A 19,300-nucleotide genomic window follows, 5' to 3' on the forward strand; every position below is an offset into this window, starting at 1 on the left:
AGCTTAGTGAGACTGCCTTTCCTTGGTTGCATTTTTACTTATTGTGAAGAAGTGTATATCCGCTCAAGGTGTTATTGGGCACTTGGGGTGTGTGGTGGTAACCATCTAAGCTCCCACAATTGAATTGGTTTCAAGAACTCAAGGGTGTGATTAAAGTGCTGGCCATCCCAACAAGGAATACTTGATCGTAATATCCAATCTGAGCCGGAGAATCTTCTACTTCTCTTTCCAGCTCTGCAAGTCACCCCTGGAGCTGCCAAGGATCTATCCTTGGCACTCATCTATTCCACACCTATATGCTGAGATATCAGGTTCCACATGTATGCTGATTAAATTTAGCAATACCTCACCACCACCTCACTTGATCCCTGCCCTATATGTTGTCAGCACACCTATCATAAATATCCAGGTCTGGATGCACCACAATTTCGTCCAATTAAACCTTGGCAAGGCCAAAACCATTGTTTTGGCCCCCATCACAAACTATGTTCCCCAGTCAATTCCAAAGCCCTCCGTGGCAAGTGAGATTGAAAAATTGCAAACTTAAGAAAGTTGAGATAAAGAAGGAAGAAATTATAGCCTTGTTAGTCTAACATTTGGGGAAGTTATTAGCTTCTATAATTAAGGTCAGAGTGACTGAGCACTTCTGAGAAATTTGAGCTGATTAGAGAGCCAAAATGGATTTGTAAAGGGTAGATCATGTCTAACAAACTTAACTGAATTTTTTGAGAAAGGAACTAAAATATTAGACAATGGGGCATCTATTGATGTAGTTAACATAGATCTTCAGAAGGCATTTGATAAATTTCCACATTAGAGACTGTTAGTTAAATTTAAAGCTTTGAAGGCTAATTATTGACTTGGTTAGGACATTAGGTGGTAGAGGACTGACAGTATTAATAATGGGTATGCACTTGAATTGGAAGGAAGTTCCACAATGATTTGTGCTGAAGCCTCAACTAATCATATATTCAAGTGCGCTGATGACAAAGATTGGAGAATATACTAAGTAGTGTAGATTGGGGCATAAAACTACAAGGAGACATTGACAGATTAAGTAAATGGACAAAACTGTGGCAGATGGATATCAATCCAGGCAAGCGAAGGGTGTCGGGCGAGGTCTGTGGTAGGGGAAGGAGGGAGAAAAGAGTGTCCCTGTGGGGGTGGGAGGAATCCTGTGGGAGTGGGGGGTGAGTCTTGGTCTGTGCAATAGTTATTATTGGTGTAACCCAGTCGGAACCATCCGATGTTTGCGATTTAAATCACATTTTTTGGATGGTTCCCAGTACAGGGCAGTTGCCCAGGGGAAGTTTGCACTTCTGGGCAATTGCTATGCAAACCTTACCTAGGAACTTCCGATAGGGATTCCCCAGCGCGTCTTTGGGGTAGCTCCGCAATACAATGCTGGGGAGCTCAGAAGTTACGGCCCAAAATATTATAGATGTAACTTGGTGTCATGCTTAGTTCAATATGATTTGAACAATGTTTGCATGTGGTACTTTCTGGGGATTTCGTTTTAAAAGAAAGGAAGCATTTAAATGGCAAATGCATAATGAGCATTACAAAAGAACAGTCACACCATTTGAAACTAGTCTGCTCTACAGCATCTATAGTTACCATTCAACACCACCATGTTCCTACTGAGAAAGGCAGAATCAAAGCAAAGCTGAGGATTAGGGCAAAATAAAAGGATATGCTGTCAAGACTGACAATAAACAACAGCGAGCAAAAAAATATGGAAAAATGGCAATTAGGAAATTTTGTAAAAATCTATCAACAACTTACATTTATATAGCATCTTTAACAAAGAAAATGACTTTAGGATCTTCACAGAGGGGGAAATTGGATGGCAGCTAAAAGAGGGGGACCGGGAGGGGTAAGCATAGGTTTGGTCAAAGAGGTGGATTTTAGGAGGGTATTAGGGAAAGAAAGGTAATAGAAAGACTATGGGTTTTGTAGCAAGTATTTCATGGTAGGACAGCAACTAAAAGCGTAGCTGCCAATGGGAGGCCCAAAAATGGAGGGATAAATAAGATTCTCTACAAAATCCAAACTTCCAGTATTGTAATAATATATTGAGAACTAGCTGGAACGCCACAGAAAAAGTGGTTATAAATGGATTTGGATCTATTTGGAGACAGGTCACTGGTGATTTCCTGCAGAGTTCAGTGTTGGGATCTTTGCTGTTTTATTTTTAACAATGTTCTAGATTGGGATATGATCTGCAAGTTCGCATAAGATACTCAAGAGTTGTGCGAATGTCATGATTGTAGGTGGTGCTCGACTGCATCAGGTCAATCTTGATGCACTGGGATTTTGATTGGCAAATGATGGTTAACTTGGAAAAGTGCATTGTTATGTGGGCAGGATGAATACTAAACATACGTACAACCGTTAGAGAAAAGCATTAAATTAGGGAAAGGAAGAGAGAGATCTGGGTGCTCTAGTGCATGGATCTCAAAAGGCTCATGAGCCATGAAGTGATAGCCAGAGTGGGGTGGATTTACAGGATAATTAATTACAAGACAAAGTATACTATTTTGTCCTTATACATTATGTTGGTCTGGCCTCAGTTAGAATAAGGTGTCCAGTTTTGGTTTCCTCACATGTTGTGTGTTAGAGGCTTTGGGAAGGGAGGACCACTCAATTAATGCTGAACTTGAAGCATTTTAGGGCGCAATCATCCCTGATTTGAATAAGTGCAGTAGTGGGTGAGATAAAGGACGTTTTACCTTGCCAGCTGCAGTGGCGGGTTTATATGCGGTATCACCCCATTCCCACCTCATTCACTAAGCATTCCTGGGAAACACGCTGGGTCGCTGGCAGGGCGGCCTCTGATTCACCCACCCTGCTGTCACCTCAGGCCTTCAGTAAATCAGGCGCCATATTTAAAGGCTGCCCCTGGACAGAGCTAGCACTCTTCATGGGATAGGAAGCTGCTGGGAACTGATAGCTGTCAAAGGGATGAAACATGCTGCCCCCAGATTTAGCAACACTGCCCTTGAGCACCTACTGGTTGCAGTGGAGACCCGCTGAAGTCCTCTAACCCTGCTCTGGGTGAGGACCAGCAAGAAAGATCACCAATCCAGCATGGAAAGCGGTATAGCGGTGGTCAGCACCGACGCCCTACAAAAGAGGACAGCCAGCAAGTGCGGGAAGAGGAAAATGATCTCCTCCATTCCACCAGGGTAAGTCACTCTTCTCATCACTCTCAATTCTCAAACCCATCATACATCCACAGGGATCTCAATCACTGCCAGTTCAAGGGGCATCACCATTCACACAGTCACACATCTTCATTTGCCCTGCGGATCATGTCCTCATTCAGTCCATGGCATCACTCACCACCCACACACATGCCAGGCATCCTTGTTATCTGGCCTGGCAGGTGTACTGCTTACACTCTCTCCATCTCTTTTCATACTGGACAATCTGGCACACAAAAAAGGGACAGGTCGCAGATTGGTGGAGGAATGCCAGAAATCAAGGTCCTCACAGACTTTGAAAATAGAGTCATCACCTGACCGACGACAATCTGGACCGTTCCTGTGCTGACACGGAGGCTGGCGGTGCTCAACCAAGTGAGGATCCAGCAGTGCAACATCCATCAGATAACCATGCTGTGAGTGAGTTCCCCTGTTCCGCAGTCCCCTGCCATGCACTAATTATCTCCCCTTGCTTTCTCAAGTACATCTGGGAAGCAGCTGAGGGGGTCCACAACCCAGGTCTTCAACTTGCGCCCCAAAGAAATCTCAGAAGTGTCTGATGACACTGTCATTGAAAATCCGTCACGGCGCTCACCCACACTCTCCACCAGCGCAAAGACACACACCTCAGTGGGACCTAGCTCTAGAGTAGCCTTGGGGTCACAATCTGGCGAGCACATTGCACTGTCTAATCCACAGCAGGCAGCGGCAGGGACTTCCCAGGTTTTTGGCATCGGAGGACTGCTGGAGTCCAGAAATCTGCTGGGTTCAAGTCAGATGAGGAACCTCTGGGCTCAGTCGTACCTCAATTGCTGGAGCTGCAAAGGCAAGCTCAGGAACATCAGGAAGGGATGTCCGCTGCAGTACACTCCTCAGATTGCAAGGCACAATGGAGTAGTCCGTCCGTCTTCAGTCTGAGGTGATAACGCCAGCATGCAAATCACAGAGGTTAACACTGGTAGGATGGTGAGCCGCCAAAGAGACCTTGGACGAGGACATTGGTCCTGCACTGCTGCGAGGGCTCAACTCCATCGCTGATGCCATAGTAGGCCTCCAACAGTGTCAACATGAGAGGAGCGTTGGGTAGCTTGATCTCACTCCAGCTTCCCCTTCGCCTCAAGGAGTCAGCCAGGGGCCCAAGAGCACCCATAAGGAGTATCAGCAAGTGCATACTGTGGGGTCATCCACCCAAATGACTCCAGGAGTGTCCGACCCATCCAAATCCCCTCTTCCTATGACCCCAGCTGCTCCACAGGCCAAAGAGAGTGCCACTGTCACAAAGCAGGACCCCGAAAACTGGCCGGGGTTCTCCAGAGGATGCCGGTCAAGGTCATCATAGACAGAGCGTAGCAGTCAGCAGGGTGTCTCCATCTCTGCTGTGGATGTCAGGGGAGCACCAATAGACATTGTGGCAGGGTTAGGAAGGTTAAGAAGATATAGTTGCACAACCTGGGCACAGGTGTTAATCACTTGTACATAATGTTCACTATTGTAAATAAACTCCCAAGAATGTCTCCTTGACTTGGCTCCTCGTTCTGATGAGCAGTGTTTGTATCACTCAAATGTGAAACATTGGTCCCCGCACAAGATAAAGTTAATCCAGTGCCTCTTCCCTGTGCTTTGTGCAACCTTCTCAGCAACTGATGGTGCACCTTCAGAGTCACTGGACACATCAGTCATGCCTGCACCTCAATGGGGCTCATCATTGCTGCTAGAATGTACAGAGCCGGTGACATAGAGTTCCATCATTTTCTCTGTGTGCTCTCAGCATCTTGGAGGCATAGCTCCACCCTCCCCCCCCCCGCCCCCGCCCCCTCCCCACCATCTCATGAGCATCTGTGCCCAGTGACAGTGTCTGGTCCTGAAGGGTTCAGCTCATGAAGGATGCCATAGGATCAAGGGAAGTTGCATCTCCATGCAATAACCCTGTTCACAGAGCACAAGCGATCTAGCATCAGCCAGACAGCTTATGTGAATGTCTGACTCCTGTGTGAGGTCTATGGAGTGTCCCCACTGCACGTAGTCATCATCCTCCTGGAATGTAGGGACTATGGGCATCCGCTGCGTTTTCATGATAGGAACCTTATCACAGAGGGTATGTGCAGTGCCATCAGCCAGACAGAAGTCAAATGTTCACAGATACAATGTGAGGATCTATGGTGTCTCCTCCCTGCATGTTGTCATCATCCTCCATGAATCTAGCAGCTATGAAGGTTTCAGGAGTGCGCCTGTCTTATCTGGCCAGTGTGATGGCCACATCACCGTCATCCTTGCCTTCGAGGACCTCCTCACCTACATCCTGGTTGACTTCCTCCTCATTGAAGGAGACGTGCAGCTCCTCAATCTCCTCCTCAGCAAGCTCCTCTCCCTGTTGCAGCGCTAGATTGTGAAGGGTGCAGTAGGCGACAGCGATGCATGACATCCTCTGTGGACTATACTGTAGGGCTCCAGCAGACCAGTCCAGCACCGGAACCTCATTTTCAACATTCCGATGGTTTGCTCCACTGAGGTGTGAGTTACAGCATGCGCCTTGTTGTACCTTCTCTCTGTTGTGCTCTGAGGCCGCTGCATGGGCATCATCAGCCATGTCCTCTGCGGGTAGTCCTTGAGGAGCCAACCCTGCAGCCTCTATGGACCCTGGAAGGTGTCGGGGATCTGAGACCTCCTGAGAATGTAGGAGCCGTGGGCACCCTCTGGAAACCATGTGCAGACCTGTTGGATGCACTTGTGGTGGTCGCACATCAGCTGAACATTCAGTGAGTGGAAGCCCTTGTGGGGCTGACATAGCGGAGATCTGAGCACCATATGAGTGCAGTCAATCGCACCCTGCACTTGTGGGAAACTCGAGATCTGCGCAAATCCCAGTGCTCTTGCTTGCTGAATTTCCTGATCCTGGGCAAAATGCATAAAGTTGTGTGCCTCATGAATATGGCGTCTGTTACCTCCTGGATGCATTTGTGTGTGGAGGCTTGCCAGATCCTACAGCGGTCAACTGTGGAGCCCTTAAAGGACCCAGTGGCATACAAATTGAGCACCGCAGTCACTTTCACAGCCATTGGCAGTGGATGCCCTCCATGTCGCCGTGGCGCCAAATCCTGCTGCAGGTGGCAGACATGACCAACTAGTTCCCTGGACATGCGCAGTCTTCGACAACACTCCTTCTCGATCATCTGCAAAAATGATAGGCATTGTCTATAGACCCTAGGTCTAGCTAGGTGCTGCCCAGCGACGGCTCGTTGTGGCTCATCAGCGGTGTGCACAGGAGCACCAGCCGCCCTTTCTTCTTGAGTGCACTGCTCCTCTCTCTGCCCAGCCAGGTGCCTCTGTTGCTATCTTCCCCTTTGTCTCTGCTCCCCCTGTAGGCCATGAGGCATACAGCTAGGTCACCAGGCTCCATGCTCTTGATGTACTCCTCCTGCAGGATGAAGGAGAGATATGCATGGATTAGCTTGGGTATACTAAGAACCTCTCTTGAAGGCCCCTTAACGCATGCTGGAGAGTGCTGGCCACCATATGGATGGCCAGATTTTAATGCACTGCATGGCTACCTGAAACCCCAAACACCTTCGTCCCAATCCACCTGACTGATTGGGGCCAGCTTCACCCACTGCATGCTGTGCTGTCAGTTCAGGCATTCTCCTAACCCACACTGCAAGGGTGCACTGTTAGCTTGAACCATGGGGGAGAATGGTCCAAACCTGATGAAGACATTGTAAGGGGCTGTGAGCACCTCCATCACTGACTGCTCCATGGCCAGTTTTCGCAAGGAGATTGCACAACTTGCACATTCATCCAATTGTTCTGCACTGAAATGCTCATTAATATCGAGTCTGTGCCCGAGGGATGAAAGGTTCTGGAGTATTTGGTGGCACTTTAAAGCGTCTGCGTTGGCTGAAAGGGCAGATAAACTAGAGGCTGGACTCCAAGCCTGTCAATGTGGCTGCGCCTGAACTGTCTCAGCAGGAGAGGAATGGTCACTTTATACAAGGTATCCCGAATGTGTGGCTGCTTCTTCCCCTCCTAGCTCCTGCATGTGTTTGTGCTCTACCATAAGACTGCTGCCTTGCCCCTACCCCCTCACCCGAACTGCAGTGTAGCCTTTGACTCGCGCAACTCGCTTCAGACCGCACTTCCTTGCGTACCACCACCCCCTACCAACTCACCAGAGACAGTGCAGCCCTTGCCTCGGCATCACACTGTCAGCCAGCCAGGAAAAACTTTTCTGTGCCCTCGCCTGAATGCATGGCACTTCAACCTTGAAGTTGAACATGTGATCTTCGCAAGTGCTGCGCAACATTAGTGAGCACTCACCTCCAAGTTCCCCTCGAAGTTCAGCTCAGCAGGTGCAGACATTTTAAATGCTGTTACGAAACACGTCAGTGTTCCTCGAAGATCCAGCCCAGGAGGATGATTCCGGTGAGCAGGGATTATAATTACATAGATGTATTAAAATGATATTCCTGATGTCCAGCAGGTGGAACGGATGATCGCAAACTAGTCTAATGACGTCTTGAACCCGATTTTTGGCTTTCCCGCCATATTATTTGCTCACGTCCACCATGATGCCCGATGCCAAAGGGGATGGAAAATTCTGGTCTTAGTGTGGGAGCTGCTGCATTGTTCCAGGGCACTGCTCAAGAAGATAAAGGAGCTGCAAGGGCATGGATTAATTTAAAGACAAGGACGGGAAATTTAAATCTAAGACTTTTTGATAATCTGTCAGCATTAGATTTAAATCCTGTGCAATAAACAAGCACGCTTTAGTTTAGTATAGTTTCCCCTGCCTTCCTAATCTGGATGCTGATAAATAAAAGGTGCTGTATTTTACTGCAAAGTTTGTGTTACTTGAGAGAATAGATCTTAACCAATATTCAACAATATAATTTAGAAGAATTCTACTGCTATTTTGCACACACTTGATCAGCTAATAAATATACAATGGCCTGTTGTTTCTATGCAGAAACTTAAATATTTCAAATACATTTATGAATGAATTGAAAATCTTAAACTGAAGGACTGATTTATAATTATGCATTATTCTTTTACCTCAGGATCTTCAACAAGTGTGACAACTCTTCCAGGCTACAGGAATGGAATAAAAATACATAAAGTCTTAAGATGTGTATAATCACACGAGTTAATTATACTATGATAAAGGACAAGTCAAATTTGGTCGAATTTTAAAAGACCTCATAAAATAAAAATTATTTTCTTACGTTACAACAAAAGTGACATATACTTAGGCTCCAAATACTATTGGTCCAGTAAAAAACATGTGACTTAAACCAGAATTTTATTAATGACAGAATACATTGTAACTTGTCCTTTCAGAAACCATTCTACAGACTACTTACCTGTACTCTCCCACAACCTAACAGGAACAGATTACCTCGCTGCTATCAAGCAAAGTTGCTGTAACTGCAGTCACTCTATATTCTAAATTTTATTTAGCATTGCACATTTGAATGTACTGAATCTTAAGCCATGATGAACATTTAATACCCTAAATTTTATGCACTTTAAAATGTTCTCCAAGCTTATTCTATTTGTACAGTGGAAATAATAATTAAAATTATATTGGTAAATTACAGACCTTAATGGAAATAAACCCTAGAAGAAAAGTACTTTTAGAAATTTTAGGTTTGTTTTATTCATAAAACTTTACCTCAATTTGAAGAGGAAATACTGATTATACAGTACAATAATCTATTGCTTAAGGTCTGGGACTAGCAAGTCTCAGGTGGCAAGTTCAAATCTCACCATGACAAGTTGTGAAACTGAATTCAGTTAATTCTGGGAATTTATGGGACAGCTGGACTTTTGTAAAGAAACCCAACTGGTTCACTCAAATTACCACTCCTATCTGAATCAGCTCACATGGGACTGCAGTTTCATATTCCGTGGTTGACTTCTAATGCCTACAGACGACTAGAGATGGGCAATAAAACTCCCATGCCAGTGTCAACCACATCCCAAGAACTGCAAATATTTGAATGTTTTAATTTGATGTTTCTGGACTATAAATGATAGATATATTTTCAATACAACACCTTGATAGATGTGCTGTTTTCAATAATAAAGAAACACTAAGTTGTATTTGCCATACACAGAAAATGTTTCTTAACTTACATCTTTGAACCCCCATGATCAACTTCCTGGGGGGTTACCATTGAACAGAAATTGGGCCACAGAGCAGGTCAGAGGCTGGGAAATTCTGCAGAGAGTAACTCGCCTTCTGTCTCCCCAAAGTCTGTCCACCAACTACAAGGCACAAGCCAGGAGTGTGATGGAATAATCACCACATGCCTGGATGAAAGCAGCTCCAATAACACCCAAAAAGTTCAATGCCAATCAAGATAAAGCAGGTCACTTGATCAGCACCTCATTCACCAATTAAACGTTCACTCCCTCCACCACCAACACACAATGGCAGCAGTGTCTACCATCTATAAGCTGCACTGCAGCAACTCACCAAGCCTCCTTCAACTGCACTTTGCAAACCCACAACCTCTATAACCTAGAAGGATAAGGGCAGCAGATGCATGGGAACACCACCACCTGCAGGTTCCCCTCCAAACCACACACCATCCTGACTTGGAACTGTGTTGCCGCTCCTTCACCATCACTGAATCAAAATCCAGGAATTCCCTTCCTAACAGCACTGTGCGTGTACCTGCACCAGATGGACAGCAGCAGTTCACCACCATCTTCTCAAGAGCAATCAGGGATGGGCAACAAACGTTGGCCTTGCCAGTGACGCCCACACTCTGTTAAAGAATAAAAAAAATTTAATCCCCAGAGGAAATGCAAAACAAAAGATCTGTCTTTGCACTAGAAAAAAATCGGAAATGCCAGGTACAATTCTCATTTTCAGTGAAGAATTATCAACACAAGCAGTCACTCTCATCTCAACTCTGGAATTCAGGTCATGTCCAAGCTTGGACCAAGGATGTACTGAGATATGCAGCAGTCTTCTTGGCAGAATTCAAACTGCATCAGTAAGCAGGTTATTGGTAGGTGTTGCTTGACAGAACTGTTAATGACTCCTTCCATCATTTTTCTGATGATTGGGAGTTGGCTATTGGGCTATTGAACAGTATTTGGCTGGATTTGATTTGCCCTGCTTTGTTGCAGTGCAAGTCTGAACCAGTACATCAGACTCAATAGCTTATTGAGAACAGGACATATAATAAAAACTAATCTAAAGATTGGCTGCAGGAATATCTGTATGGTATATCCTTAATAAACAAGTATGATTGACAAACCGAGTTCTTTGAAAATGCCACAAATAAAAAAAAAACTATGATAGTGAACTTCAACCATTTGTTCCCACATGAAAAATTTCTAAGTAAGTTAAAAACTATATTTAAAAAAAGCCCAAGATATAACATGAACCTTGATTAAGCAATTGGTTTAAAATAAAATACTTTGAGAGGCATAATGTTAACTTGGGAGGTTTTGAAAGGCATCATGCAGGGTTCAGTGCTTGGAAAACATGTTTTTCTCATCTATACTCATGTCCTAAATTTGAAATCAAATGCAAGCTGCTCAAATTTAAGTGACAGCACTAACATAGGGAAAAAGTAAAGATAGAAGGCGCTGAAAACAAATTACAGAATTTAAATTAGCAACGTAATTGCAAAGACAAATGGCAAAATTAAACTTGACACTGCTAAATATTACATAAGAACTATGAAATAGGAGGAATAGGTCATTCAGCCCTCGTGGTCTGGGCTCCACTTTCCTGCCCGCCCCCCATAACCCTTGTTAGATCAAAAATGTGTCCAACTAAGCCTTCAATATATTCAATGAACCAGTCTCCATTGCTGTCTGGTGTAGAGATTTCCAAAAATTAATGACCCTGTGGATAGAAATTCCCCCTCAGCCCATGTTAAAAGGGAGACTCCTTATTCTGAAACTTGCCTCCCTAGTTCTAGATTCCCCTACAAGAGGAAACATACTTTCAGCATTTACCCTGTTAAGCCCCCTCAGAATCTTATGTTTCAATAAGATCACCTCTCATTCTTCTAAATTCCAATGAGTACAAGCCCAACTTGCTCAACCTTTCCTCATAAGACATCAGAGGATGGTCTTCATTGTTGGATTCAACCTTGTGTACCTTCGCTGAACTGCCTCCAATGTATTCATATCCTTCCTCAAATAAGGAGACTAAAACTGGAAACAGTACTCTAGATGTGTTCTCATTAATGCTGTATACCACGCTTGTCCAACATGCAGCCCGTGAAGCCCCTCTATGCGGCCCCCAAAGCCGGTCAAACAGGTAAGTTGGAATGGAAGATGTTGCAAGGAGCAGCTCCTCCAATTAGGGGTTGTTTCTCTTCCGTGTTTGTTGCTGATAGGCTCACTCCCCCTTCGCAGCGGATGCAGGTGGGTGGGAGGAGCAAGTGAGTGTGGCGGGCACAGTGAGCAAGTGTGCGGAAGGAGCTTGAGAGAGAGAGAGAGAGAGACAGTGTGTGTGACTGAGAGAGAAAGTGTGATTTTGTGTCTGCCTTACTCCCAAACTCAGTTTTCTCAATTACTCTCACCACCACACATACACACATCCACTTACAGTGGATGAGGGTGAGTGAGCACCCTGAGCCTGGGTGACACACTCCGACCCTCTCATACTCTGGTCATTTTTATTAATTACTTATTTTTAACCTAACTTATTGCTATGACATTGAGAAAAAATAGACCAGTCATTGTTTCTTTTCTTAATAATTTCAAAATAAAATGTTGAGTTCAGTTTAAATTTGTGCCGAACATTATCTTTCTGAAATTTGCTTGTTGGCCCCTTGAGGGAAAAAAATGGAAATGTGGCCCAAACGAAAAGGTTGGACCAGCCTGCCCCACACAATTATAGCAAGACTTCCCTGCTTTTATACTCCATCCTTCTTGCAATAAAGGCCAACCTCCCATTTGCCTTCCTAATTACTTGGTGTACCTGCAGGACAACTTTTTGAGGTTCATGTACTAGCTCACCCAGATCTCTCTGTACTACAGCATTCTGCTCCCTCTCTCCATTTAAATAACATTCTGCTTTTCTGTGCTTCCTACCAAAGTGGGCTGCCTCACACCTTTCACATCATACTCCATTTGCCAAATTTTAGGCCACTCAATTAACCTATTTATACCCGTTGCAGATTCTTTGGGTTGGATGTTTAAATTGGGGTTAGGAACCTGACACCCGGATGAATTCCGGGGCCCAACTCTGCACCACAGCAGTGTCGATCTCATTTAAATGTAAATACCCTAATTGGGCAGGAGGTGAGCTTGGCACCCAATTTGAGGATTCAAGTGTCTCCAGGAGATGGAAACTGTCTGCAGAGCACCAGCGGCAAAGATGGCAGCCATGCTGGGGGCTACTTCTGCAAAGATGGATATAGCAGGCAGCTCCTTACAAGGCCAGTGGCATCAACGAGGATGAAAGGGGTCATGTCAGAAAAGTGGAAGTCCACTGCTTGCATCGGCACAATTATGTTAATTAAAAAACAGTCCCAACACAATCCCTGGATTTCCCTTTCATAAAACCATGTTGACCCTGCCTGATGGTATTATGAATTTCTAAACATCCTGCTACTATTTCCTTAATAATGGATTCTAGCATTTTCGCAATGACAGATGTTAGGCTATCTGACTTAAAGTTTACTGTCTCTCCTTTCTTGAACAGAGGCATTACATTTGTAGTTTTCCAATCCGCTGGGACCTTTGCAGAACCTAGAGAATTTTGGTACATTATAACCAATGTATCTACTATATCTGCAGTCACTTTTTTTTTTTACAGACCCTAGGATATAGGCCTTGAGGTTTTTTAAAATTTATTTGTTCATGTGGGAGTTGTTGGCTAGACCAACATTTATTGACCAGCGTTTATTGACCATACCTAACTGCCCTTGCAAAAGTGGTGGTGAGCTGCCTTCTTGAGCCACTGCAGTCCATATGATGTACACCCACAGTGCTGTTAGGAAGGGAGTTCCGTTTTGACTCAGCAACAGTGAAAGAACCGCAATATAGTTCCAAGTCATGATGATGTGCTGCTTGGATGGGAACATGCAGATGATGGTCTTCCCATTCATATGCTGCCCCTGTCCTTCTAAATGAGAGGTCACAGATTAGGAAGGAGCTGTCAAAAGAGCCTTGGTGAGTTGCTGCAATGCATCTTGCAGAGGGTACACACTGCTGACACAATGCACCACTGACGGAGGGAGTGAACGTTTAAGGTGGTGGTTGGGTGCCAATCAAGCAGGCTGTTTTGACAAGAGGTGTTGGTTAGATTCTCTCTTGTTGGAGATGGTCATTTTCTGGCACTTAAGTGGCAAGTAACATTTGTGCCACACATCAGCCCAAGCCTGAATGCTTCCAGGTCTTGCTGCATCTGGACTGTTTCAGTATCTGAGGAGTCACAAATAGTTCTGAACATTGTGTAATCAGTGAACATCCTCACTTCTGACCTTGTGATAGAGAGAAGGTTATTGATAAATCAGCTGAAGAACACTACCCTGAGGAACTCCTGCATTGATGTCCAGGGATTTGTCAGCTTTTGGTCCCATTAGTTTTCCTCGTACATTCTCCTCAAGTGACTGTGATTATTTTAGATTCCTCCCTCTCTTTTTCCCCCTTGATTTTCTATTGTTCTTGGGATGCTTTTAATGTTTTCGCCCATGAAGACAGATATAAAATTCAAAGTCTCTGCTATTCCCTCGTTTCCCATTTTATGTTCTCCAGTCTCATCTTCTAGGGGATCAATGTTTACTTTAGCTACTCTCTTCCATTCTATATAATTGTAAAAGCTCAGTCTGTTTTTATATTTCTTGCTAGCTTACTCTCATCATTTTCATTCATTCTTTTCTCTCTATTTTAATTGGTCATCCTTTGCTGGTTTCTAAAATTCTCCCAATTTTCTGACTTACTGTTAATCTTTGCAGCATTGGATGCCTTTTCTTTCAATTTGATATCATCCTTAACTTCCTCAGCCAGTCAGTGATGGTTCATCTTTCTCATAGAAACTTTTTCTTCTCAAGGCATATATCTTTGTTGAGAGTTATGAAATATTTCCTTAAATAAATGTCTGCACTATCTATCTTTTGACACCTTTTCCCAGTCTACTTTAACCAACTCTGTCTTCATACCTGTGAAATTGCTTTCACTTATGTTTCAGACCCAGGTTTCTCACTCTCAAAGTGAAATTCTATCAGTTCTGAGTCTATATTGACTATGAGATCATTAATTAATCCTGTCTCATTATACATTTCAGGTTACCTGGTTGATTCCACCAGCGTATTGTTCTAAGAAACTGTCCAAAATACACTATGAACTCATCCTGAAGACTATGTTTGCTAATTTGATTTGTCCAATCTATATGAAGATTAAAATCTCACAATTATTACAGTACCTTTCTTACAATGTTCTACAGTGTAGCTACTGTTAGGATAACAGTACTCCCACCAGTGACCTTTCTTTTGCTAGCTCTTATTTCCACTGAAACTGATTCTACGTCTTGATTTTCCAAGCCAAGATCATTTCTCACTACTGCACTTATCTCAAACTTTATAAGAGCCACACCACCTCCTTTTCCTTTCTGCCTATCCATCTGAAATGTCAAACACCCTTGAATAGTCAATTTCCAGCCTTGATCACCTTGCAACCCTGACTCTGCAACTGCTATCATATCATACCCATTTAATTCTATTTATGCTATCAATTCATCTATCTTGTTACAAGTGCTTTTTGCATTCACTTAAAGAAGCATAAATTTTGTCTTTTTACCATTCGTCCTTACTCTGTCCCTAATTGCTGGTGCACTTATATGTTTGTGCACTCTGTCCCTTCCTGTCACACTCTGGTTATCATTATCCGTATTTCTACCCTGTGCTATTGCCTTGTCTTGTCTTTTCTTGTAAATGTTCTAAATCTCCCCTCAGGTGAACCCTACCTCTACTGTTTAGTTTAAAGCCCTCTCTGTAGCCTGAGTTTTTTGATTTGCCAGGACACTGTCCCAGTACAGTTCAAGAGAAACCCGTCCTAATGGAACAGCTTCCTCCTTCCCCATTGCTGGTGCCATGCATTCAACTTTCTGATCCCATTGATAGAATTTTCTCGTGCCTCAGGTAGTAATCCAAAGATTACCATTGTGCTTCTGCTTTTTAATTTGGCCCACAGCTGCTCATATTCCCTCAAAAGAACCTCTTTCTTAGTCCCACCTATGTCATTGGTCCCCACGTGGACCATGACAACTGGATCCTTCCCCTCCCACTCCAAGTTCCTTTCCAGTCCCATTACAGAAATGCACATAGATCAAAGTGAATTATACTGAGGGAAACTTAGAAAGTAGGTCCAAGAGTGATGGCATACTCATGACTTTCGGTGTGTGAAATATAAAGAAAAGAATACTGGATATATAGTCAGAGCATTAGAGTACAAGATACTAGAGCACATGTTGACACTTCACAATGCAGAGGTCAGACCACATTTAGGGAACATGTACAAGTATTTAAGGGATAACGAGGGGAACAAGGTCAATGTGGTGAAAAGGAATAAGCAATGAGGATAATTTAGAGAAACTCAACTGTTTAATCTAGAAACAAGAGACCTCTTAAAATGCATAAAATATTAACTGGTGAAAAGATATAGCCTTTTTGTTGCACAGTATACATACTTTAGTATACATTATCAAAAATTAAAATGACAATGGCATAGATTTTGTGGCAGTCATGACACTGATAGTGTCAGTGTTCATTATCATGCTCTACTGAAACTGCCAGCAACCTCTGGAGTCTGCATTTTCTCAGTTAAATACAGAAATCCAGAAGTTGCTGTCAGTAATTCTACTCTTCTCTATAGGGTGTACTATTGAAGTCCCCATGAATGGCAATCAATTAGAAATCACTAAACTGACAAGAACTTGCCCTATATGCTATTAGCTTCATCGTAAAAATCTTTGATAAAGTTACACCTTGTTGATTAAAGTGTAACTAGGTTTTTTAACAGTATACTAAGTTCATAATTATTGCTAAACAGCCTCAATGGCCCTGAAAAACAGATTTTATATTTGAGAATTATCAAATTTCTCCATTATGTTAAAAAATTCGCACATTTTTAAAAACATTTTATCTAAGAAAAATTTGTCATCATACTTCATCTTCTACTTTAATCCCACATGTATGCCCGAATCATTTATTTCATTTTCTGTGAAGTTTAAATTAAAATGAAGGATAATCAGTGCATTTTACTTCTTGGTTTGATGTCGGAGAACTGCTCAACGTGATTGCTTGTTTACCCTGCTTAATGACTTCATTGTAGTTAGAACGTCTGGAGTACCCTTGACTTGGCACCAGATTCAAATTAGCATTGAGAAAGAGGAAATCCACAGCAGAGATTGCTAAATCTTTGTGAGCAGTTTCCTTTTAGTTTAACAGTGACCACCATTGCTTCACAGCTGATTGCAAAATCCAGGCCAAGAACTGGGAGAGTGAATTTTACTCATTTCTGATCAATGCCACATAATCATTGTGGCCACATCTTCCAGCCATTTTCAAATCTCCCAATCCAAGAAAATTTAAGACAAAGTAATGGCCAAGAGATAAAATTACAAATACAGTCAAATTGACCAGGCATTCAGCAGCTGCTGCAGTTTCCAAGGCACTTTGGGGCTCTAGTTAATCTGGTGTATACCTAGCACTTTTGAGGTTCGTTGCTCCCTTATCACCTTTAATATTAACACTTCGCACACCAGTGTATATGCTGAAAGTCCACCATTGAAAGTCAAACATTTACTCAATGGTGACTCAATCCTCATTGTTCAGATTAGTTCTGTTATTTCAGCACGTTCCTGACTTTGATGGCTTGACAAAATAACTTGGGTGAGGAGAAACATCTATGCAGATGGTTTGCAATCATGATGCCAAAGATTTGTTTCAGTTGTATCAATATTGAAGTGTTATCACCAAACACTTCATTTATGTTTGATATCAAAGATGCCAATAAAGGAAATAATGAGATAAGTAAGTTTGCCTTATAAGTCAGGGCACCTCATATGCAGACCAATCTCAGGTTCAGTTTTTTAAATGTATTTACAGGATGTGGACGTCCATGGCTAGGCCAGCATTTATTGCCCACCCCTATTTGCCCTTGAGAAGGTGATACTGAGCTGCCTTATTGAACCACTGCAGTCTCTGTGGTGTAGGTACACTCACACAGCTGTTAGAGAGTTCCAGCATTTTGATCCAATGTCAGTGAAGGAATGGCAATATATTTCCAAGTAAGGGTGGCAAGAGGCTTGGAGGAGATCTTCCAAGCAGTGGTATTCCCAAGTATCTGCTGCCCTTGTCCTTCTAGATGGTAGCAGTCATAGGGTTGCAAGGTGCTGCCTAAGGAGCCTTGGTGAGTTTCTGCAGTGTATCTTGTAGATGGTACACACTGCCACCACTGTTCATTGGTGGTGAAGGGAGTGAATGTTTGTGGATGGGATGCCAATTAAGCAGGCTGTTTTGTCCTGGATGGTGTCAAGCTGAAGTGTTGTTGAACCTGCACTCATCCAGGCAAGTGGAGAGCCGGTAAGCACTGAATCATAGTATGGTACTGCAGTGGGTGAGTCAAAATTTAACATAGAAATGTTATTATTCTATAAGTAACTAGTGAAGCACAAATTAACCATGGAATGACAAAGGCTTGTAGCTCCCATAAACGTGAATACAGTTAATAACTGATCAAGATCGCTTGATCCATGAATAAATCTGACCCACATTTTATACTGACCAGGGAAAATATTATTGGGGGTTTATGCATGGTTTTTGAGTCGGCTGCAAAACCTCCGAAAATCAGACCACGGGCTGGTTATACTATACGGCATTAAAAGGAGCAAGTCCTGTCTGTACTACTCCAAATTTATATTGAGCAGAGGTGTGACCGTGTGGAGGAGGGGAGAGTCACAGCCGGCTCCCAAAGATCTGAAAGGTGAATTGGGGGGGGGGGGGGGAGAGACATTTTCTGTCACTTCACCGGGATTTAAACAGCTGCCACAACTGGGGACAATTAATCGGATCAAATGTCAGCCCCTCAGCAGCCTGTGCCGGGACTGAGAACCCAGAGCCGCCTCCCTGACTCACCTTGCCCGGGACACCCCGGTGGTCGGTGCTGCCCTGCCAGAAGCGACGGATGTAGCCCCGAATATAACCCACTAACTTCTCCTGGTAAGGGAAATCCACTTTCCAAATCAGCGAGCCGTAACCGAATATCCACATGTTGGCACACCCTTCCCCCCCTCCCCCGACTATTACCGACTGCTGTGTCCCTTTTAACCGTAAACAGACCGATCTCAGCAAAGGTCTCAGTGCCTCCGCAATCAGACCGGGAACCGACTCCCCAATACCGCGGCCACCTCCAGCGCAGGCGCACGGGCTGTGGGGCGCGAAAGGCTTCACGGGAAATGGAGTTCCACTGTCTTCACTTTGTCACGTGATCTCGCGTTGCACTGGCGCCCGCCTGCTCAATTCCCAACAGACGCAGCGCACCGCCCCCTCCCCCAATCATCGCTCTCCTCTGATTCGTTCGTCAGATTAAACCTATTGCTGAAGGGATCGCGGCCGGGCGAACCAATCAAGTATCAGTCACATAGGCGCGAGTGCGCGCGCGGGTTGGTGACGTATCAGCTAAACAGGAAGGTGTGGGAAAGGTGAGAGGGAAAACTCGAAATTGATGGTGAATAACGGAGGAATTAGAAAGTTCAGGCATCAGGTTTTCATTTTGGTTTCTGTTAATGTGGCTGCATTTTTATTGTAAATCAAATTCGGGGAGTATTGCATTTGGAGGAATCTTGTCACCCGCTACTTCATAAGGCTGCAGCCGATTTCGTCTTTAAATTAAGCCCAGTTGTAAGTGTTGCGAATCTGGATCAAAAACGGAAAATGCTGGAAATACTCAACAACTCATGCAACATCTGTAGAGCGAAAAGCAGAATTAGCGTTTGAGGTCAGTAACCTTTCATCAGAACTACAGATATGGCCTGACTTACTGAGTATTTACAGCATTTTCTGTTTTTATTATTGATTGTAAGTGTACCGTTATCGAAGAATTGGAAACGGTCCGAAAATGTA

At 43.8% G+C, this 19,300-nt stretch overlaps 2 protein-coding genes across 10 annotated transcripts in view; one reads left to right on the plus strand and one right to left on the minus strand.

The window, feature by feature from the left end:
- chac2 (ChaC, cation transport regulator homolog 2 (E. coli)) overlaps positions 1 to 18,587 on the minus strand; it is a 29,904-nt gene extending 11,317 nt beyond the window's left edge. The window contains exons 1-3 of one of the 3 annotated variants that reach the window (XM_041175079.1): positions 18,314 to 18,412; positions 8,253 to 8,288; positions 7,518 to 7,857 (exon numbers count right to left, since the gene is read on the minus strand). In XM_041175079.1, the coding sequence (XP_041031013.1) occupies positions 7,518 to 7,559 (42 nt within the window). In that variant the 5' untranslated portion in view covers positions 7,560 to 7,857; positions 8,253 to 8,288; positions 18,314 to 18,412. Of the gene's footprint in view, positions 1 to 7,517; positions 7,858 to 8,252; positions 8,289 to 9,879; positions 9,901 to 18,313 lie in introns of those variants that run through there. The other 2 variants (XM_041175088.1, XM_041175070.1) reach the window with 2 other exon arrangements.
- A 225-nt stretch (positions 18,588 to 18,812) lies between these two features.
- asb3 (ankyrin repeat and SOCS box containing 3) overlaps positions 18,813 to 19,300 on the plus strand; it is a 100,081-nt gene continuing 99,593 nt past the window's right edge. For 3 of the 7 annotated variants that reach the window (XM_041217430.1, XM_041217459.1, XM_041217469.1), the window contains exon 1: positions 18,876 to 18,905. In XM_041217430.1, the coding sequence (XP_041073364.1) occupies positions 18,903 to 18,905 (3 nt within the window). In that variant the 5' untranslated portion in view covers positions 18,876 to 18,902. Of the gene's footprint in view, positions 19,176 to 19,300 lie in introns of all 7 variants that reach the window. The other 4 variants (XM_041217453.1, XM_041217478.1, XM_041217440.1 and 1 more) reach the window with 3 other exon arrangements.

Source organism: Carcharodon carcharias, chromosome 2 (assembly GCF_017639515.1).
Source record: "Carcharodon carcharias isolate sCarCar2 chromosome 2, sCarCar2.pri, whole genome shotgun sequence".
Lineage (NCBI taxonomy): Eukaryota > Metazoa > Chordata > Chondrichthyes > Lamniformes > Lamnidae > Carcharodon > Carcharodon carcharias.